The sequence below is a fragment of the Mus caroli genome, chromosome 15 (genome assembly GCF_900094665.2).
Source record: "Mus caroli chromosome 15, CAROLI_EIJ_v1.1, whole genome shotgun sequence".
In the NCBI taxonomy this organism is placed as follows: Eukaryota; Metazoa; Chordata; class Mammalia; order Rodentia; family Muridae; genus Mus; species Mus caroli.
This window is the reverse complement of record NC_034584.1, coordinates 76,056,321-76,078,062: the sequence shown is the minus strand read 5'-3', so window position 1 is coordinate 76,078,062 and position 21,742 is coordinate 76,056,321. Positions and strand designations below refer to the sequence as shown.

The 21,742-nt window shown below is 47.6% G+C and overlaps 2 protein-coding genes across 3 annotated transcripts in view; both read right to left on the bottom strand.

Moving 5' to 3' along the window:
- Positions 1-4,624, bottom strand: part of Mei1 (meiotic double-stranded break formation protein 1) — a 59,676-nt gene extending 55,052 nt beyond the window's left edge. Inside the window, exons 1-3 of one of the 2 annotated variants that reach the window (XM_021183647.1) lie at positions 4,443-4,624; positions 2,891-3,014; positions 2,083-2,133 (exon numbers count right to left, since the gene is read on the bottom strand). In XM_021183647.1, the coding sequence (XP_021039306.1) occupies positions 2,083-2,133; positions 2,891-3,014; positions 4,443-4,601 (334 nt within the window). In that variant the 5' untranslated portion in view covers positions 4,602-4,624. The remainder of the gene's footprint in view (positions 1-2,082; positions 2,134-2,890; positions 3,015-4,442) is intronic. The other variant, XM_029469936.1, reaches the window with a different exon arrangement.
- A 3,539-nt stretch (positions 4,625-8,163) lies between these two features.
- C15H22orf46 (chromosome 15 C22orf46 homolog) lies at positions 8,164-15,293 on the bottom strand. Its single transcript, XM_021184171.1, has 2 exons — positions 15,058-15,293; positions 8,164-12,547 (listed from the first exon to the last, which is right to left on the bottom strand). The coding sequence occupies exons 1-2, from the start codon at positions 15,265-15,267 to the stop codon at positions 8,255-8,257; spliced, it is 4,503 nt and encodes a 1,500-aa protein (XP_021039830.1). The 5' UTR covers positions 15,268-15,293; the 3' UTR covers positions 8,164-8,254.
- Positions 15,294-21,742: the final 6,449 nt, after the last annotated feature.

The following is a 21,742-nucleotide window of genomic DNA, read 5'->3' as shown; positions in this document are numbered from 1 at the left end:
AAGGAAGGAAGGAAGGAAGGAGGGAGGGAGGGAGGGAGGGAGGGAGGGAGGGAAGGAAGGAAGGAAGGAAGGAACTTCCTCCAGAAGTCAAAACTTCAAGTAATACATATTTATCCAGATATGTAGCCTGTACAGAGATGGTCAGAAATGACACCAATCCCATTGATTTATGGGATGCTACCGATCACATTGATTTATGGGACGTTCACAAACTTGGGAAAGACAAAATAAGTCAATCAGCTGACAGGCAAGCAGTGGGGTGGGGCACCTTCAGAACGGGAACAACTGTCACATGAATGTTTCCTGAGGAGCATCTGCTACAAAGGAGGCTCTGAACACTCAAGGGGACAGAATGGCATGTGGGCATCCATCCTCCCCTTTCCTGAACCACCCGGGGTTCGTTTAATAGACACATTTACAGTGTGGTTGTGGTGGAAGACTTGGAGGCTATGTATGGGCTAAACATGGACTTCTCCTCCTGAAGGCTGAACTCGTTACTGTTAGGACCGAATGCCTAACCCACCAAGCACGGGGGATCTCTATACGTCGAGGCCGGCCATGGCTATGTAGAGAGACCCTGTCTCAAAAAGCCAAGTAAACAAACAAACAAACAAACAAATGACTAGAGAGAGGACTAAGCAATTAGGAGCTCTTATTACTCTTCCAGAGAACCAGAGTTTGGTACCACCAACACCGGAGAACTCACAACCATCTAGAACTCCAGCTCCTGAAAGCATAGGGCACATACATGCACACACAAATAATGTTTTAAAACGAGAAACACTGAATTTTAAAATTTTAGAAGAAATTTATATGAAATATATTTTTTGAAAATAATTGTGTTGCTGAAATATTGTATGTTTGGCTTGCGTTTCTTTTAATGTATATGAGTAACTGATTGCATGTATGTAATATGTTCCACATGCATCCCTAGGGCCTGCAGAGGTCAGAAGAGGCCACTCGAGTCTCTGGAACTGGAATTAAATTTCTTCTACAATTTTATTTTTTTATTATTTTTTATTATTTTGTTTTTCAAGACAGGGTTTCTCTGTGTAGCCCTGGCTGTCCTGGAACTCACTCTGTAGACCAGGCTGGCCTTGAACTCAGAAATCAGCCTGCCTCTGCCTCCCAAGTGCTGGGATTAAAGGTGTGCACCACTATGCCCGGCTTCTTCTAAAATTTTAAATGGTTGTGAATCATTACTAGGTGCTGGAACTGATCCCAAATTCTCTGCATGGGCAATATGGGCACTTAATCCCTAAGCTATCTCTCCAGCCCAGTTTCTTTGTCTGTTGGCTTCAAACTTGGTAGGTAGCCAAGATTGGCCTTGAACTCCTGATCCTTCTGCCTCCACCTCCCAAATCCTGAGATTATAGCCATGAGCACCACACATGGCTCAAAAACAAAAAGTGTTTGTTGACAATGCCTTGTTTGTTTGCTTGTTTCTAAAGATTTGTTTATTTATTTATTGTATATAAGCACACCGTTGCTGTCTTCAGACACACCAGAAGAGGACATCGGATCCCATTACAGATGGTTGTAAGCCACCTTGTGGGTGCTGGGAATTGAACTCAAGACCTCTGGAAAAACAGTCAGTGTTCTTAATCACTAAGCCATCTCTCCAGCTACCTTTCTTTTCTTTTTTAAAGACAGGGCCTCTCTATGTATTCCTGGCTGTCCTGAAACTCAATATGTAGACCAGGCTGGCCTCCAACTCACAGACATCCTCCTGCCTCTGCCACAGAATGCTGGGATTCACGGCACACGCCTCTATGCCCAGCCCATCATCCATTCCTCATCGCTCATCGACCCCCACTAATTTACCAACCAGTGTCCTCTGCAGACTGTAAACTCCTAGTGAGCCTGGCCACATCCTAGCATCTACATACCCCTAATGCTTAACGCAGTACTTAGCAAAGAGGTGATGCCTGAGAAGAAACAGAATCAGTTATCAACTCATTGAGCTCCCTCCTACGTTCCTAAGTGGGCAATTTCACTAACACCTCAGTAGCCAGGGCTACAATTCAGGCTGACAGTCCCCAGTTTGAATGGTAGGTACACAGCTTCAGCAGGAACACTTACCTTCAATACAGAGGTCTGCCATACTCCCATCTTCCACACTGTTTAACAGTCCTTGGAGCAGAGGGAGGCAAGAATAGGATGATTAGCAGTGCGGTCTCAGTGCATACAGTTTTACAAAGGCAAGGATAATTCTAAACCCAGCCGTTTGAAACACTGCCCTTGCTCAGTTCTGATCTCAACCACACCTAGAGTTCTCAGCGTTCAGTCTAACTTTTAAATGATGACAGTTTTAAATGATGAGAGTTCACGGCAAGCAGACTGTATGCCCTGGAGTCTGTGACCCATCTAGGGTTAACAATACATTTGGCAGTCTTGGTTTTCTCCTAAGGTCATCCTGGCTCCCACTGGTCAGCAGTTGGTAAACCTGGAAAGCCTCCACATGGAGGAGCACTCAGAGCATGTTATCCATCCTCCCTACGAGGTTATCCATCCTCCCCACTAGGGCGAGGCCCACTATACACTGTAATCAAAGAGGGAGCCACCTCACTTTATACCTGAAGAAATTAAGGAAGGAGAAGGACAATGACTTGATTGGTATCACAACCAAGGCGAGCCGACTCCATTCCAGGCCTTTCCACCTTCACTAGCCTCTTAGAGCTGATAAGGGCAGTTACCATAAAATGATTCATGCAGCTTAGAAAGGGGAGGGGGCCCATATTGCTATGATTATAACCAAACAACTTGTTAGTAAACTGCCTCAGTGATACAAGACATCTAAGTCATCTTTCCAAGTCCTCCCGGGTTAAAACCTACGCTCCGCCGCGCACGCACGCGCACAGTTCACGCCAGTTCCCCCTTTGGATCTCACCAAAAAGCACGCGTACAAAATGGATGCAGACTCTCTGGTCCTGAGCTACCAGCTGAGTGACCAAGGAGGTGTGCCTCACCAGCGCATCTTGGAAGCAGAACACCACATGTTTCTTGCGCACCAGCTTTGAGTGAATGAAGAGAAACTTTCAACAGTAACCAAGGCAGGCTCACTCTGAACCCAAACTGTAGTTCCCAAATATAACAAGAGTACTAGCACAGTCACTCTAAACTGTGAGCCAGCCATCCTCCCTGCGGGGAGGATAGACACCATTTATACCAGGAGATTCGTGCATTTGTACAGACGTATACAGAAACTGACTTTGTAGTTTACATTTACATAGCACTGTGTTTACAAATCACTCTTTTTCACCTATACGTTTGGAGGAGGGACACTTTTTTTTTTGTCCCATGTATGTAGCCCAGGCTGGCCTCAAACTCACTATGTAGTTGAGCCTGGCTTTGAATTAATCACCCTGCCTCTATCTCCTAAGTGTGTGACACCAACACATTTCAGCCCAAGAAGCTGGCAATACAATCAAAACCAGGAATGATCTTGGGAACCCTTCATGAGCCTCAGCCGTAGGCAGAGAACACATATCCTTCCATTCAGGGTAAGCACAGACCCTCACACTGGTCAGTCTCCAGTACGGTCTCTGCAAAAATGTTCAAGACAGAATCAGATCAAAAAGAGAGAGGGGGCTGGGCAGTGGTGGCGCAGCCTTTAATCCCAGCACTTGGGAGGCAGAGGCAGGCAGATTTCTGAGTTCGAGGCCAGCCTGGTCTACAGAGTGATTTCCAGGACAGCCAGGGGTACACAAAGAAACCCTGTCTAGAAAAATAAATAAATAAATAAATAAACAAACAAACAAACAAGAGAGAAGGGACCAGTAGGCATGGTAATGTGAGCCTCTAATCCCAGCATTCGGGAGGCAGAGGCAGGTGGATCTCTGTGAGGCCAAGGCTACTCTGGGATAGCTATCTAGTGAGATCTCCAAACAAGCAACTCTGCTAAGGCAAATGTAGAGAATTCTGTTTATCAAAAATGACTTCCCATGCACCCCACTTCTGCCTGCCAGGAACCTCTGCCTGTCATTCCCGACATCACAAAGACTAAAAACAGTCTCCTCCTTCCCTGCCCACTCACTAGAGCTAAAAGGGAGTGGAGCAGAGGAGCTGAGCTGGGGCTCAATACCTAGAGATGGAGGAAAGCAAACAGAAGGGTTGGTGGGGAGCAGGGAACAGAGAGTGGAGTGTGCGGCTCTGAGCCCTGGAGGTATCCCGGGGCTCCTCTAGACTCTGCACCTAGGGACAGGCTCACTAGAGACTCAGCAGGCGACAGGCAGAGACGCAGGAGGGTAGGGCGAAGAGGATAGGGTGGGGGGCAGCAATGGCCGCGGCGGCTGGGAGAAGGGCGAGCCTGAGGAAGCGGGGTCCGGTTTGGGCTTCATTTCAGGAAAAGAGTGCCTGGTTCAGAGAAGCTGGCTTGCTGAGGAGGGTGAGGGAAATGGCCGCGCCAGGTCCTTGAGGAGGAGGGAGGGTTTAGGTCGCACCGACACTCCGGGCTCCGGCAGCAGTTCCAACGCGCAGGCCATGCAGACGTGAGGGGACACGGGCAGCAGCCAGCGCGGATCGTGCCGGTGATGAGTCCTCTCCAGGAGCAGCGCCGCTTCTTCATCTCTCCCAAACGCAGGATGGTCAGCAGCCGTCATCTGCCCCGCGGCCACCTCCTCGCCCGCCCTCAGGCTCTGCAGCGCAGGGTTTCCCGCGCCGCTTCTGCGCAAGCGCAGTGGGAAGAGCGCTCCGAGCGCACGTGGAGGAGCGCGAGCCTCCTGCACCCGGACGACGTTGCAGCCAGCGGGCGAGCAGCCACTGCAAGGCAAGGTGTTGGAGGCTAGAACTGTGGATTGTGTGCAACTAAACCCAAAAGGACTGTGCGTGGACCTCATCGGGAATGTGTGCTCAAAGCGTTTATAAAGTAGCTGTCAGATTTAATAAAGAAAAAAAAAGGTTGCTATTATTTGCTTTTTTTGACTAATTTTTTTTAATGTATTGAGTGTTAACCTGTGTGTAGGTATGTACACCATGTGAGTGCCTGGTGTCTGCAGAGGTCAGAAGAGGGAGTCAGATCCCCTGGAGCTAGCGTTGGGGAGGCTTAGAGTCACCATTTGGGTGCTGGGAACTAAAACCAAGTCCTCTGCAAGAACAAGCCATCTCTCCCTTCTGTTTATTTTAAGTTAGGTTCTAGCCAGGCATGGTGGCACATGGCTTTAATCCCAGCACTTGAAAGGAAGAGGCTGAGTTCGAGGCCAGCCTGGTCTACAGAGTGAGTTCTAGGACAGCCAGGGCTACACAGAGAAACCCTGTCTCAAAAAAAAAAAAAAAAAAAGAGTTAGGTTCTGATGTAGTTCAGGCTGGTCTCAAACAAGATATTCTGCTGAGGATGACTTTAAATTCCTGATTCTCCCAAGACTGAGACAGGACTGCTCCATCATTTCCGCTGTACCCCAACTGTTGGGAGTCAATAGTGCCCAAATCACATTCAAGGAGCCAGCGTGTTACACCAGGCACCAGCACCAGAAGGTAGAGATCACTGGAAACTGTTTTACACACTTACCACAGTGTAGAGGTAGAGAGATGTTATAGGAACATTCTGCAGGCGATGGTGGAAAAAACAAACAGAACATATATTAAAACTTAACTGGGTGACAGGATTTTGGGAGTTTTTTGTTTTTATCAGATAAACTGGGGTGCATCTTGCCTTCCTGTTGGGGTGCCTGGCCCCATGCCATGGCCAGCATGCCTGCTCGGGGGAGGCAAACCACAGTCTGTAACGAGGGTCCTCAGCGGGATGGAGGCTGATATCTGTGGTTCCCAGTCTCCTGTGTACCTAGGCGCCACTGGGATACTGATGGGGGTCCTTTATCCAAGCTCCCCTTAGGGCACGCCAGGCAGGAACTGGAAGGCAGAGCCCAGGTCCGGGGTAGAACTCGGTTTGGTCCCAAGTGAGTTCAGGGAGAGTTGGGAGGAGCTGGGAGAGAGAAGGCCGTCTCCAGGAGATTTCAGCTCTTTATGACAAGGCCTCCCCTCCACAGCAATCCCTGACGAAGAGTTGGTTTGTTTTGTCCTTGCTCAAACTGCTTTAATGGTGGATGTGAACGCATACACCCTATTCAAGGTGAACCAGGGATTAAATCCCTTTTCTGGGAAGGAATGCCCAGAAAAGGACCTATCCAGGTACCTTATAAGCATGGAGCACTCCAGGTTTTTATGCTAAGAGACTAACTGCCATGGCCTTCAATAGTCTGTCTTGGTTACTTGTTCCAGAGCAGAGAGCAGGCAATGAGTGGCCTCATCCTTCTGGCTCTCAATTCCAGGGTCTGGGCTCACTCATCCTTACCAGTTCTTCTGTCTGGTGGCGCCGTCCACTTGCCCCACAGGTAGAGGACTCAGTACACTTGAGAATGACCTTGAATTCCTGAGCCTCACGACTCTACCTCCCAAATGGCTGAAATTACGTTTTCTACGTGACCTTTGGTCAACACATACGGCTTTTTATAAGGAACCAAGCAAGTAGAGGCTAAAGATAGCTCAGCGGTACAGCACTCGCTTAGCACTCACAAGGCAGAAGCGCCATAAGATTTCCTCTGAAGATTCACACTTACCGGAATGTGCCCATAGTGAGCTAATACAACAAATAATTGTGGTGGGCGATATTATAGAACTGAGGCAGTGTGGATTGGATTTTCCATGAAGTTGGTTTACGGGCAGCAAAACTCCAAAACTGAACACCCCTTGCCTCCCCCACTTTCCAAAGACAGGGTTCTCACTATGTAGTCCTGGCTGGCCTAGCATTCACTATGTAAGTCAGGCTGGCGTGGAACTCAGAGATCTGTTTCAGCTACTCCTACAGGTCATTCTGTCCCAGGTAGCAAGTGCGGTCTTGCTTAGCTAACAGGCAGCACAAGCTTTAACTAAGTCACTCAATAACTCGTCAAGTCACTTAGGATTGGTCCTTTCTATCTGACTCTCTACCATAGAACCATGTGCTTATAGGAGTCCACAGAGACCAGAAGAGGCATCAAGTGCCCCAGAACTAGTTACTGACAGCTATGAGCTCCTGATATAGATTATGCTGGCCTCGAACTCACAAAGATCTACTTGCCTCTGGGTACCCTGTGCTGAAATAGAAGACATGCGCCACCATTCCTGGCTCTGTGACTTTTTTTTTTTTTAAATAACTCCTTGATTCCAGTTGATACTGCCCATATATGGTACGGGGCCATCCACTAGAGAATGCCTGACCTATCAGGAGTTACACCTTAAAGAAAACTGACTCGCCCCTCCCATGGAAGTCATCAAGTACCCACAGCCCCTCAGGAACAGAGGGATCCAGGAATGCCTTCCCACCCCATGCTAGAATGTACTCTGGCTTGATCTTGCACAGCTCTTGTACAGGCAACCACAGCTGCTGTGAGTCTGAGTATAGTATCCTGTCGGGTCCAGAAAAACACCTTTCTGTCTGGTCCTTCTCAATTTCTGGTCTTAAAATCTTTGTCTCCTCTTGCTCAATGGTTTCTCAGCCTTTGAAAACCTCCCTTTTTTGTAATAATGAGTCTGGATAATAGTGTATGTGATGGTTTGTATAAACTCATTCCAGGGAGTGGCACTATTAGAAGGTGTGGCCCTGTTAGAGTAGGTGTGTCACTGTGGATGTGGGCTTCAAGACCCTCATCCCAGCTGCTTGGAAGTCAGTATTCTGCTAGCAGCTTTAGATGAAGATGTAAAACTCTCAGCTCCTCCTGCGCCATGCCGGCCTGGATGCTGCTATGCTCCCACCTTGTTGATAATGGACTGGACCTCTGAACCTGTAAGCCAGCCCCAATTAAATGTTGTCCTTTGTAAGATTTGCATTGGCCATGGTGTCTGTTCCCAGCAGTAAAACTCTAAAACGGTGTGTCATGAAGAACACTAACCAACCCTCCAGACAACTGGGGCTGAGTATCATAGTTCAATCAGGATTAGTTTGGGAATCGAGCAAGACAAAGGCATGAGAAAAAAAAAAAACTACAGTGTGATCTATCAAGAGGAGTTGGGAGCCTGGGAGAAAGGGACTGAGAAAGTAAGGGTTGGTAGTAGATGAGACTGGATTGCCCTATATTCTGCTAACCTTCAAAACTACAGTGTAGAAGTGGCTATGCTGTCCACAGAGGACCCAAATCCCAAAAGAGAACAATCAGACAACATAGCAAAGGAATCTGCAATCCTGCAGGATCCAAATAACCAATTTTATTAGAGGCTGTGAGACTAAGCAGGTCCGCTGCATGCCTTCTCTGGCGTGTCCTAAGGACTCTGGGCTTGTGGCCTACTTTTTAAGGCCATACTGTCTGAGAAAATATCTCAAGTGCCTCATAAAACCAAACTTTTGTGAGACGGCTGGATTGTGGGGTGTCCCCACTGAGTTCCCAGGGGTCTCGTATTCCTGGTAGCTCTCTATCCTAGAAACAGTTACTCCTGGTGGCCCCAGGTCCTTCTCTAAGGCAGTGGGGAATCGGCTGCGGTTCTCATCTGTATATGGAGCCCCCACTTTGTTAAGTGGAGTAGGATTCCCTGGGGTGAGAAAGGGGGTTGAGTGCTGGGGCTTAGCCAGCTGTGTCGACGACGCCATCTTGCTCCAGACGGTCATGCTCAGTCTGGCTGCCGCGGAGTGGATACTCCCTTTCAAGCTGGATGTATGTGCAGAACTGGCTCGTTTTCTGTCTTCTGAGGGTCTCACACTTCCACTTTTTCCGCCCGTGGGCTGCAGACACTTGTTTGCAGAGAGCCCGGAGGCTTCCCTTGGTTCACGTTCCTTTTTCAGGTGGTTGCAGCCTCCTGGACTAGATGAGGCCTTCGCTCTGCTGGAAGTCTTCTCTTCTACATGGGAGACTCCAGGCCTAACCATTTCTCTGCTTCTGCTGTTCTCAATGGAAAACTCTGGGACTCCTCTTGGGTTGTGCCAGCTCCTAGACTCTACTGCTGGCCTGGGAATCTTGGGAGCAGGGATCTTGGCCTTAGGGGCCTCTTCCTGGATCTGTGGTTCTCTTGCTCCCCCTGGTGGTCTTATTCTCCTGGGTTTCTTAGGTGGAATAGAGCTGCCCGTTGGCTCCGGCTTGGTTGGTCTACGCTTCTCTACAGCCTGGACTTGGGTACAAAGTTTCGAACTTTTTTTTTCAAGAACTGGACGGCTTTGAGTCCCGACTGGAGACTCAAGGCCTAACAGGGATGCCTGAGACTCACAATGTCGTCCCTGCTGCCTTTGGCGTTCCCGGTCCGTGCGTGATCCAGGCAGCTTCCCTCCAGCCGGCGGCAAGGAGCAAGATTCTAAGAAGTGAAAAAGCAAGTACGACTCTAGGATGCGTCGAGGGAGGCCCCACCTCAGATGTGCAATCCTCCTCTTCATGAGCGACTCCAGGAGCAGATGCTTGCTCTTCTTGAGGGCTGGCCATTTGTGAAGGGTTTTGAGAGCTACTGGTACGAATGCTACAGCAGGAACAGCTTGAGACACTTGGGGACAGAGGAGAGAGGGAAAGACAGAGGATGCCTGAGACTGTGGATAGGGGTCCTGGCAGGTCGGGCTGGAAGCCTTCCCTAGGTCCACCCTTTTGTCCCTTTCTTGTCTTCTTTGAGATCCAGGTTGGGCCCTCTGGGTTCTTTCACTGACTTCACATCTGTGCTTCCGGGCAGGAGCTCTGCCCTGGCAACTTAGATGTTCTTCAGAACAGGGAGCAGAGTCGACACCATTTCCAGCCATTGGTTGCTTGTGTCTGGGGGTTCCATATCCGGAAGTGAGAGAAGCCAGCTGAGCCGAGCTGCACTTCTGCCTTGTGGGCCCCACTTTCCCAGAAGAGTCATTTGGGGGACTGGGCCTGACAGCATCCTTCCTGCCCACCCGGCCCTTGCCTCCTCTCCCGGATGGATGAGACAGTTTAGAGCCCTCAGCTCTGCGTTTTCTCTGGACCCCGACATCCTGGATTTCTGTAGCAGTGTCTCTACGCTTGCTCTGGTTTCTTTGCCCCCGTGTCTGACTCTTTTCATCGGTTTCATACGCAGACTGTCTCTGGTCCTCTCCCACAGAGGCTCGGGTGTCTGAGCTATCGTCTCCCGTGAAACATAGTGGGTTTCTCTTCCCTTGTTTTTGAATTTCCGCATCATTCCCATCTCTAAAGTTCTCCTGGTTCTTCCACTCTAACTGGTAGGTCTTTCCATCAACTTCACCTAACCGTCTCTGATCCTTTCTCCTGGCCCGCTGCAGCTTTCTACAATCCTCTCTTGCACCCTCTCCCCAGTTTTTCTTCTCCGATGCCCCATTTCCTGAAGTGCTCTCTCCTTTAGCCTGTTCCCCGATCTCTCCAGCTTCAGCCAGCTGTCCCTGGCTCTCGCTCTCAGGTCTCTGGGTCTTTACGTCATTATTTCCAGGTTCTGTCTTGTTTCTCTGCTCCGGGGCCCGAGCTTCTGTTGCAACCTCGCTGCCCATCTCCTTCTGGTTCTCTAATTCGGATGAATGGGTGTTTGTACCCACATCACCTAACGGGCTCTGGCTTTCTTCCATGGCTGCCTTGGTCTCTGTACCTTTCTCCCCTCCGGCTCCTCTCACGATTCTCGTCCCTTCTGTGCGGTCCTCACCCTCAGCCTCCTCAGCTTCCTCGTACCCTGTCCCATGGGTCATATCACCTTTCTTGCTTGTTAGCTCCGCCCAGTTCCCTGCCTCAGATGTCTGGTTATTTATATGATCGTTGCCTCTAATTTCTGATTCTAATTTCTGATTCTTCCGTTTTGGTCCGTGAATCATTTTATGGGATTCATTTCCTAACTGACCCTGATTTTCTTCCCCAAGTTTCTGGGTCTGTGCTTCATCTGTGCTGTTAGCCCCTCTCAGGTTTCTCTTCCCTTGTGCCAGAGCATCCGTTCCATTTTCCTCTTCAGTCTTTTCCTCTTCCTGGCTCAGTACTGTGCAAGTCTCCATGTCAGGTTGACTGGATCGAGCCTGCTCCTCGGCCTCGGGTGTCACCTGGTTTGCTGCACCAGCATCCCCACCCTCTCTTTGGTCACTTTCCAGTGTTGAGATGTCTACAGTATATTCTCCTCTGACCTGGCTCTGGTCTCCGCAGCATGGTATCATGAGTCCTCTGTCCACTGCGATCAGCCTGAGGCTCTGGCTGCCCCAGCATAGTGCCTGGATCACCACCCAGTCCTCTTCTCTTACCTCCCTGAGCTTCCTCAAGCCCAGTTCAACTTCCTGTCTTGACAGATTCCGGTTCTCTCCCTTAGATGCTTGGATCTTCGTGTCGTTCTCACTGCTGCTTTGTCCTCCACGCTCCCCAGCCTGGGTCTCCCACCCCAGGGCCTGGGTCTTTTCATTGTCCTGTTTGAATTCTCCTGGATTCTCCCTTCCAGATGTCTCGATTTTCACACCATCTCCACTTCTGATCTGATCCTCGTTCCTTCCTTCCTCCACCTCAGTTTCTGTACCAGTATTGCCTCCAATCTGGTCTTGTGTCCCCCACTTTAGCACTTGGGAATTCTCAGCAGCCTTACTTCCTGTCCAGTCCTGAGTTTCCAATCCTTGGGCCTCGACCTCAGCCTCTTCCTTCCCTCTGGCTTCTTTCTCATTCGTCCCCAGTGCTGGAGTCTCCACAGCATCCTCCTGGCCAACCCATGCTGGTATTTGAGTTGCTATGTCAGTTTTACATCTGAACTCTTCTTGGTTCTCTCCTATGTGAGACTGGGAAGAAGGGCTCTCCTCTCCAGGCTCCCTCTGGAGTTTCTCAGTTTGTTCTCTCTCTGCAGTCCTCACCTGGGTTTGCCTCTCCCACTCTGACACTGAGATCTCGCTGTCAGTTTCCCTTCTTTCTTGCCTCTGGTCTCTGTACCCCAGGGCTTTAGCCTGTTCATCCTCCTCCACTCCAGAGTCTATTGGGCGGAAGGCTCCAGATGCTCGTATCTCCTGAGCATCTTCCCCCCTGCTCTTTCTCTTGTTTAGATATTGCAGAGTAACTTCATTGCATTCTCTGCCTACTGTCTTGGTTTGACCCCATGGTACTAAGGGACCTTGTGAGTGCTCCAAGCACTCCTTGGTGGACATTTCCAATTGTTGGCTAAGAGGATCGGGCAGAAACTCTCTGAGGCAGAAGTTTAGACTCTGAGCTGGAGGGAAGTTTGGAAGAGAGAAGGCTAGAGTTGTGGAGGTGTACGTCATGCTAACAGGCTCTGGCGGCACCAACGTATGAGAAGGATCCAGCAGCTGCTCCGTTCTTTGGCATATAGGCAGGGATGGGCGGGCCTGGCTATCTCTGGGATGCCAGGATAACTGCCATGCTTCCCAAGAACTGTCCTGAGGGAGAAGACAAGCATTTGAAAAGGAAGAGGTACAAAAAATGGGCTCAGTAGAGGTATGGATATCCCAAGGCAGGTCTTGACACGGCTTCTGCAGAGACAGCAGATACTGGGTGTCCCACTGTTGTCCGACAGTCTTCTGGTATCCCCACCGCCGCTTCTGCATCCACTGTTGGATGTGAACATCCAGGCCCCTGTTTTTTCCATGAGTAAAGAATTCAGGAATCATCCCAACAAACGTGTCCTGGGGGGCAGACCACACTGTCCGTCTCTGTGGTGGCACCTGTGAAGTAAGTAAGAGCTGAAAAGCAGAGTTCTGCACACAATTTATCTCCCACATTCCCCCACGGATATGACCAAATGTCCCACTCTCCCTTAGCACCTGTGCTAAGAAAAGGGGTCAACCACCCCGCAAGCAGACGTCATTCATTCCCTCCGGAAATACTGAGGATATGCTGAGCCCGGAACTGTTCTGTGTGCTGGGACCACTGTGAACAAGACAAAGTCCCTGCTGGGAGCAATGTTGTAGACATAGAAAAGATAGTAACCAAATGTGTATCAATTAGGCTAAGGCTGTAGCTTAATTCATAGAGTATTCACCTAGCATGGAAACAATCCACTCTAATAGTCTCTGCGCTCAGAAAGTAGACCGAGGAGGGTTGGAAGGTCAAGGTCATCTTTGGCTACATAGCAAGTTAGAGGCTAACCTAGGTTATATGACACCCTGTCTTAAATAAAAGAAAATCCTGGTGAGTTCCTCCAAAAGCATTTGAATGGAAATAAATGCTAATGAAGAACTGGAGTTAACTCCACTGGACAAAAGAGTCAAGAAAATCAGAGGAGATGACGCGTGTCTGGAAAACTGACACAGGGTCAGGACGGGTGACAGGAGTAGTATAGGCAGAGGAGACATTAAATATGAAGACCCTAAGAACAGAGCAACCAAGACCATGTCCACAGGTACAGCAAGGAAGCCCAGGCGAGAGCTTGATATTGTTCAATGCGTAGCAAGACGTCTAGCTTGTGAGGAGGCCCTGGGCTCTACTCCCACCCTTAAAAAACAGAGAAGAGGACGAGGGGAACAAGGAAAAAGGAGAGAGAAAAGAGGAGGAAGAGAAGCAAAAGGAGGAGGAGTAAGAGGAGGAGGGGAACAAGGAAGAAAGTGAGAGAAAAGAGGAGAAGGAAGAGCAGGAGAGTGCTCATATGATCAGAATGGAGCCAAGAACAAGAAGAGAGGAAGACTAGGTCTGAGAGAAGTACATGCTATATCCTATCAGGCTGTGGAATTGAGGCAGGAGTTTTGGTAGGGAGTGGACTCCCAGAAGCCACTACATGGTCTAATGTAGCAAAGAGCTTTAATCTGTTCTTAAAGTCTGCCTGGCTCACACGCACGGTTTGACTTAAGCTCTGCGTAGAATACTTGCCAGGTGATTTCACATAGGTCTGTGTTTATCTAGGAGTCAGTCACGAATGCACATCTGGGGGCTTTGGGGAATTGTTTTCACTGCTGGAATTTGAACCCAGAGTGTTCTAGTGCTTAGATTTGGTCTGGGTTTTTGAGGGATGGTTCTTTTGTTTGGTTGTTTGTTTGTTTGTTTGTTTGGTTGGTTGGTTGGTTAGCAGGTTGGTTGGTTGGTTGGTGAGTTTGTTGGGTGGGTGGGTGGGTGGTTGGTTGGTTGGCATGAAGCTGTGGGGCAAACCTTGAGACAGTCTCATTCTAGTGCTCCTCCTGAGCACTGCTCTGAGTCCCGGGTTGCTGGGATTACAGGCATAAGCCACCATACCCAGGTTTCTTTTTTCTTTATCTTTTCGTCCTGGCTGTCCTGGAATATATTATATAGACTAATCTGTCCTTAAATTCACAGAGATCTGCCTGCCTCTGCCTCTTGAATGTTGGAATCAAAGGGGTGCACCCCACATGCAGCCTTATGCCCAGTTTTCACGGCTAGTGTTTAAAGCCAAGGCCTTATACATACTAGACATCCTATCATGAAGCAACACTCCTGACTTGGTGATCTGTTTGCTCTTTAACTTTCCTTTTATATTGTTTGAAACAGTTATCTAGCCCTGGCTGGCTGGTAACTAGACCAGGATGACTTCAAAGGGACAATCCCCCTGCCTCTGCTTCCTGAATGTTTGGGATTACAAGCTTGCACCATCCTTGTCCTTCTTTTTCTATATATAATGAGCACACACCACCACAAGCTTGGGTGTACATACTGTGGCTTAGGTGTGGGGATCACAGGACAATTTGTGGGAATTTCTTTCTACCATGTGGGTTCGGGGGATGATAGTCGGGTCATCAGGCTTGGCAGCAGTCAGTCATATCCACTGAGCCATCTTGATAGCCCCTGATGGTGTTTCTTAATCTGAGTGCTCCACATGGGTGTGCTTGGCTTATAGAAGTTCACTGATTTATACACTTGTAATTTGTGTGTACATCTTATACTTTTTAAAAGGAAAAAGGAAGGTTATACCAGTCAGAAGCAGACAGCTGTTACCACAATCCAGAGCTACATGATGGCGGCTCTGCCCAGGTGGTAGAGTAAGGTTTCCAGAAGCCATCAGATATGAGATATGGTTTTCAAGTAGGGTTCCTAAAACTTGCAAGCAGGTTGAGTTTATGGAGTGAGGAAGAGTTGCGTCTAGAGTGAGTCCTGGGTTTAAGGCATGGACAGTGCTTATACAGAGCAGTCCATGCTCTCTAGTTCACCTCTAATACACAAGACACAGAACACAGTCCATGCAGCAAGTGGCTAACGTTCATGATGCTAAGGAGGCGACCTCCTTTACCTTGGTGACATTCCTCTTTCTGGTCCTGGAGAACTGGTGCCAATACTGTTGGATCTGCCAGATCAGAAAGAGGCAGGAGACAAGCAGATTGCCACAGCACCGGGGATCCTTGCAGCTTTGATCCTGGGACAGTAGACCCCTCACTGGCTCCCATTCAGGGCCCTGGAATGGACCTACCACAGCACAGGCTCCCAGAAGTGGTAACAACATGGCAAAGCTTAGGTCAGGTAGATGGTGTTTTGGGGAGTGAAGAGGAAACACAGGCTGATGTAGCTGGCTCAGTAAGTTTGGGGTGGGGTACTCCTTACTTCATAATGCCTCTGTCACTGAGGCCATCTCACAAAGGAGCCTGATGGTGCACTTGCAGCTCTAGCTAGCAGGCCCTTGGTGGAGAAAGCCCCTTCCAGGAGCTCCAACCTGGTGTGTTTTGCCTCCATGGGGTCAAATGGCTAGATAGCAGGTTGGATACAAACCAGGCCTGTTCAGCTTGCCCTGACCTTGGCTCAAACTTACTCCCAGGACAGTGAGGGAAGTCTCATCCATGACTCAGGGCCATAAATCTCTGCCCAAGTAGTGACTGATAAATAGGTTAGGATGGTCTCTTGGCCCATCAAGAAATCGAAGAACACATACCAGACTTTGAGTCTAAAGGAGCTCAGAAGCTTCTAGAAGGGATTCTAGAAAGCCTACCTCATTGGGGGGTGGTTAGGTGCATGTAGAAAGTAGGAATAGGGGCTGGAGAGATGGCTCAGCCATTAAAGGCTCGGCTCACAACCAGAAATATAACAAAGTAGGAATAGTTTCTAGTCTGTGTCATTAAAGGAGAACTATCATTGGCAACAATTATATTAATTTTTTGTTATTGTTTCTATTACTTGACTTCGAGAGAGGATTTTTTTTTTATAAAGTCCAGGCTATCTTTTTGTTTGTTTGTTTTTCAAGACAGGGTTTCTCTGTGTATCCCTGGCTGTCCTGGAACTCACTCTGCAAACCAGGCTGGCCTCAGACTCAGAAATCTGCCTGCCTTTGCCTCCTGAGTGCTGGAATTAAAGAAAGGCATGCGCCACCACACCCAGCAGCCCAGGCTACCTTAAAACTCACATTGATCCATCTTAGCCTGAGTTTTTATAGACATTCACTCCCACACTGCTGATTAAATAACAAAAAAAAATTTTTTTTTGAGATAGGGTATCTCTCTGTACCCCTAGCTGGGTATGTTCTCAGCTTGTTCTCACTATGTAAAACACAATGGTCTTGAACTCATAATAATCTGCCTCCCTCTGCAGTGTGGGGTTGAAAGGCATGCACACCATATCCTGTCTGAATAAGGTAGTAAGAGGACCGTGGGAGCAAAATTACATAGGCCAGGCTCCATCACATCACATGAGGTTCCGGAAGAACTGTTTCTCCAAATCACTCACTCTCCTCTCCCCTCCCCTAGTTTCGCTTTTCTGAGATTTCTGGAGGAATCATGATATAGCCCAGGCTGACTCAACAATCCTGCTGTCTCGGGATTTTTGTTGTTGGGTTTTGTTTGTTTGTTTGTTTGCTGTTGTTGTTGTTTGGGGTATTTCTTTTTGTTTTTTTTTTTGTTTTGTTTTGTTTTGTTTTTCGAGACAGGGTCTCTCTGTATAGCCCTGGCTGTCCTGGAACTCACTTTGTAGACCAGGCTGGCCTCGAACTCAGAAATCCATCTGCCTCTGCCTCCCAAACACTGGGATTAAAGGTGTGTGCCACCACCGCCCAGCTAAAATAAATAAATCTTAAAAAAAAAAAAAAAGACAGAAAGGTTTGCAAGGTTTGCAGAGATGATCAGCATTTTACTTCATCTTTCTTTATCTGAGTTCCTCGGAGCCAAATAACTTTTTCTCTTGACTATTCTGACATCATCATCCTCACTGTTGTCTAGACAAGGCTCCTTCAATATTGTCTGTCTGTCTCCATTTCAGAGAAGGTAAAACAAGCCCACAAGCTAGGCGTGGTGGCACACACCTTTAATCCCAGCACTCGGGAGGCAGAGACAGGTAGATTTCTGAGTTTGAGGCCAGCCTGGTCTACAAAGTGAGTTCCAGGACAGCCAGGGCTACAGAGAAACCCTGTCTCGAAAAAACAAAACAAAACAACCCAGATGAACTTCGGTTATTAGCAGTGGATAATTGTGTTGTATTACCAAGATACAAGATATTAATCTCATCTGAAGATGTACTTCACTCATGAGCTCTTCCCTCACTAGGCATAAAAAAGCAACGCAATTCCAGGACACCTAAACCAAGCCACAGTAACATCAAATCTCCCAAGGGTATTCTATGGGCATTACTCAGAAATATACAGATTTAATCACAGCTTCAAACCAATTGTACTTGAAATAGTACCACTGTCTTAGTCAGGGTTTCTATTCCTGCACAAACATCATGACCAAGAAGCAAGTTGGGGAGAAAAGGGTTTATTCAGCTTACAGCTCCACATTGCTGTTCATCATCAAAGGAAGTCAGGACTGGAACTCAAACAGGTCAGAAAGCAGGAGCTGATGCAGAGGCCATGGAGGGATGTTCCTTACTGGCTTGCTTCCCCTGGCTTGCTCAGCTTGTTCTCTTATAGAACCCAGGACTACCAGCCCAGAGATGACACCACCCACAAGGGAACCTCCCACCTTTGATCACTAGTTGAGAAAATGCCTTACACCTGGGTGTCATGGCGGCATTTCCTAAATTGATGCTCCTTTATCTGTGATAACTTCATCTTGTGTCAAGTTGACACATAAAAGCCACCCACTGCAACCACTAAAACATTTTGAAAGTTGATCTATTTCTATAATCTAAACTCACTCAAAGCTTGAGCATTAACCTTTTAGGTTAAAGTTAGTGACTAACAACCCTCTGCAGTGAAAGGCCACAATTAGATACATCCACATGATTTACTACCATCCCATCCTCAACAATTACATTATTTATTTTATTCCAATTGAGAGTCTCCTTACAAGTTTTCCCTACATCCCCTTTCTAAAACCTTAAAATCGTTAAAAACTGAAAATCCTTGAAAATGAACAAAAATCTATTTGCCTATTTCATTGTCCCTGTAACAGGATTATCAACAGTGTTATCATTATGTTTCCCTCGACTTTATTTCCTTCCTCAAAATGTTTATTATACTCATTTCAACAAAGGCTAATTACAATCATACTAGAACTCTCATTTACCGTCCTACTTTCATGTAAAAAAGAAAGGTGACGGCTACTAGGGTTAAAATGCTTTCTTACAAGGTTTTAAAAGGTGTGCAAGTGAAGCAGGGCTCTCTCACGTCTCTCCAGGCACTGTCGTCTCCGATCCTTCAAGGAGAGTGAAGTCCTAACTTTTTATATACTTACTCGCCACCTTCTAGTTCTCTTTGTTTCCGTTCTTATCAATTCCATGGCCTCCTGTGCTTCCTCCCAATGCCATTTGTTTCCAAATCATATACAAGTCTTTCTCCTATAAAATAAAGCTACCATTTGCTGTATTTTATAGATTCCTCCCCCGCCTCCCATCCATGCCTTTTCTTCTTGAGACCACTTCAACTCTCTATCCTTGATGTTCCCAAGGTCACCCTGGCTAATTAATGCAGCAGTCGTTGACCAGAGGGAACTCCCCTTGATGGGCTTCACAAGGCCTTACTGCTAATCGCTGCTTGACTGGAACAGTCACCTGGAAATGTTTCATTTGAACAAACTTCCCTTTGAGAATCAAACCATAGTAACTTGGACTTTAGTAAAGGAAAATGAGTTTGAACTAAAAAGAGGGAGCAGGGGAGGGTTCCTGTGTGCTTGAATAAATATAGAGTCAACAAATGATCCAAAGAGCAAATGCAAGAAAGCTGCGACTCTTTCTAGTAAGGACAACGACTTGGTCAAGTAATCGAGGAAGATTCTATGAAGAGGTGCCATGGTAGTCTGTGCATGCTTGGTCTAGGGAGTGGCACTATGAGAGGTGTAGCCTTGTTGAAGTAGGTGTGGCCTTGTTGGAGGAAGTGTGTCTGTTCACGGTTCTTAAACCCTTTAACCTCCCTTCTAGCCCACCACCCACCAGAGGTAGTGGAAAAGAAAGGTTGTTAGTGAAAGACTCCGAGAGGAGCCCCTCGCTCAGGCCTCAGGACAATAGCGGACACCCAAAAACTCACGATAGACCAAGCTTGATGCAAACCACATGAGGCTTTATTCGGGGAAAGCCAGAGCTCTTGGACGACTCATATCCCACGCAGGGGTAGAGGAGTCGACCTCGAGGGGAAAGAGGTGCTTGACTCAGCATGTGTCTTCCCTCAGCCCATCTGTCTTAACAAAACTCAGTGTGAGTCTGTATCAGCTGACATCATTCTGCCAATGGCCAGAGTGGCAAAGAAGCGCCAACACACCACCAGGAGTTTTTTGGTGCATTTCTATCTATGGAATCATGGCAAATGGAGCTCAAGAATGCATATAAGGCAGACCAATACATGCATGTCATTAGCAAAAAAGACAAAATGAATAAATTAAAGCACCAGGATCCAATCATAAGGGCTCTACTCTGACCTAATGGCTTACAGGATCTTAACCACTTCCCAAAGACCCCACTTTTAAACCCTAAAGTCAGATGGTAACCTACCCTCTTAGTTATGTTTCACGTGCTTTCTTTAGCAAAACATCCTTTTACCTGTGTCTGCTTCAGCCAAACACTCATTCACATATCTGCTTCAGGAAAACACTACTTCATGTGTTCGCTCCAGCACCATCCAACACAACTGACTTTCCAAAGAACCCTTAAATTTCCACTTCATGTGTCATTTTGGGGGTGGGCTTTGAGGCGCTCCTCCTAGCTGCCTGGAAGACAGCAGCCTTCTCCTATCGGCCTTCAGGTCAAGATACAGAACTCTCAGTGCCTCCCTTGCCATGCCTGCCTAGATAATGTTATTCTCCTGTAATACCAGTGTACTGGCAGGAATGTGTTAGTGAACCCAAAAAACAGACAGAAACCAATCAGATGTAAATCACAACAAGGCTTTATTCACAAGTGTGGGCTCCACGCTCGTCAGTTCTGACACAACAGGATGGCTTCAATGGAAAAGAGCCCCAGAAATCTATCAGGGTAAGGCTTTTTAGAAAGCTAAAAGCATATGTGTGTGGCGGGGGGGGGGGGGGATTCTAGCCTGGCAAGCATCTAATTGGAAAGCTACTATGGCCTTTAGCTGTGAGTCAAACCCTAAACTTAATTTCTGCTTCCCTCTGCATTGGTGGTCATAAGGTGGGCTTGTTGGCAATTAACTTGGAGACTCTGGATTTGTTGGGGTTAGCCTAGGAACTGGAGCTAGGCTCAGGTTTTGTTGGGGGAGATCAACGAGGAGACACTGGTCTTGTTGGGGGGGAACTTGGAAACCAAAGTTAGGTACCGGCCTGCTAGTTTACCTGAATTTAAGTTCTCTGAAATGCAGTCTGAACTTGAAAGATTTGGTCTCTCACCAGGAAGTGTTCATGAACCTGGAAAGACCAATGCAATCACACAAGGATCTCTTTATTCACAAGATCAAGCTTGGGGCTTAACCCACAAGACAGTTCCAGTGGAGAAAAGCCCTGAACACTCACTGGGACAAGGTTTTACAGAAAATGGCAAGCGAAGTGTGTGTCTAGCCTGGCGAGGATCGAATTGGAGGGCTACTGAGGCCTTTAACATAATTGGCATAACTTCTGCTTTCCTTCTGATTGGTGGTTGTTAGGCAGGGGTGGGCTTGTAACTTGGGGGTGCAGATCTATTGGGGGAATAATCTGGAGACTGGTGCTAGGCACAGGTCTTGTTGGGGGGGTCAGGTTCTCAAAGATGGAGTCTGAACCCAAAAACCTTGGTCTCACTCTCCCACCTATATGATAATAGACTGAACCTCCAAACCTGTAAGTCAGCCCCAATTAAGTGTTGTCCTTTATGAATTGCCTTGGTCATGGTGTGTCTGTTCACAGCAGTCAAACCCTAAGACATGTGCTAAACAGGAATTAGTTAAACGGAATAAATCACTTTGTATTATATTTCTAGAATAAAAAGCCCCAGACAGGATTCTTTGGAAAAGAGTATATTTTGGCTCATAGTGCTGGACTTCCGGCTGGCAGAGTGTCAAGGTGGCACAGAGCACCATACGGCAAGGGACAGTGGAAATACATCTGTACAACTGTCTTCTCATTTTATACATCCACGAGAATACAGTTTATGCTCATAATCCCAGCACTTGGCAGGCCAAGGGAAAATTACTGTAAATCTGAGGCCAGACTGGGCTACATAGTAATTTCTAAGCCAATATTTTCTAGAATGAGATCCTGTCTCAATAACAGGGAAAAACGAAAGAAAACAAACAAACAAAAACCCTAGGGTGTGGAGAGATGGCTCAGAATTTAAGAGTACTTGCTGCTCTTAACCAGGACCTGGGTTCAGTCCCCAGCACCACATACCACCACACACCTTTAATCCCAGCACTCAGGAGGCAGAGACAGGAGGATCTCTATGAGTTCAGTCAGCCTGATCTACATAGGACTCCTCCGCATCTAGTGAGTTCTAAGCCAGCAAGATTACACAGGGAGACTCTGTCTCAAAAATGAACAACAAAAAAGACAAAATGAATAAATTAAAGCACCAGGATCCAATCATAAGGGCTCTACTCTGACCTAATGGCTTACAGGATCTTAACCACTTCCCAA

Coding starts and splice junctions, on each gene's coding strand:
- C15H22orf46 (XM_021184171.1), bottom strand. CDS start 15,267: ATGTTGTTACCACTTCTGGGAGCCTGTGCTGTGGTAGGTCCATTCCAG. Junction 12,548..15,057: donor GAAAGAGGAATGTCACCAAG/GTAAAGGAGGTC, acceptor CTTACTTCACAG/GTGCCACCACAGAGACGGAC.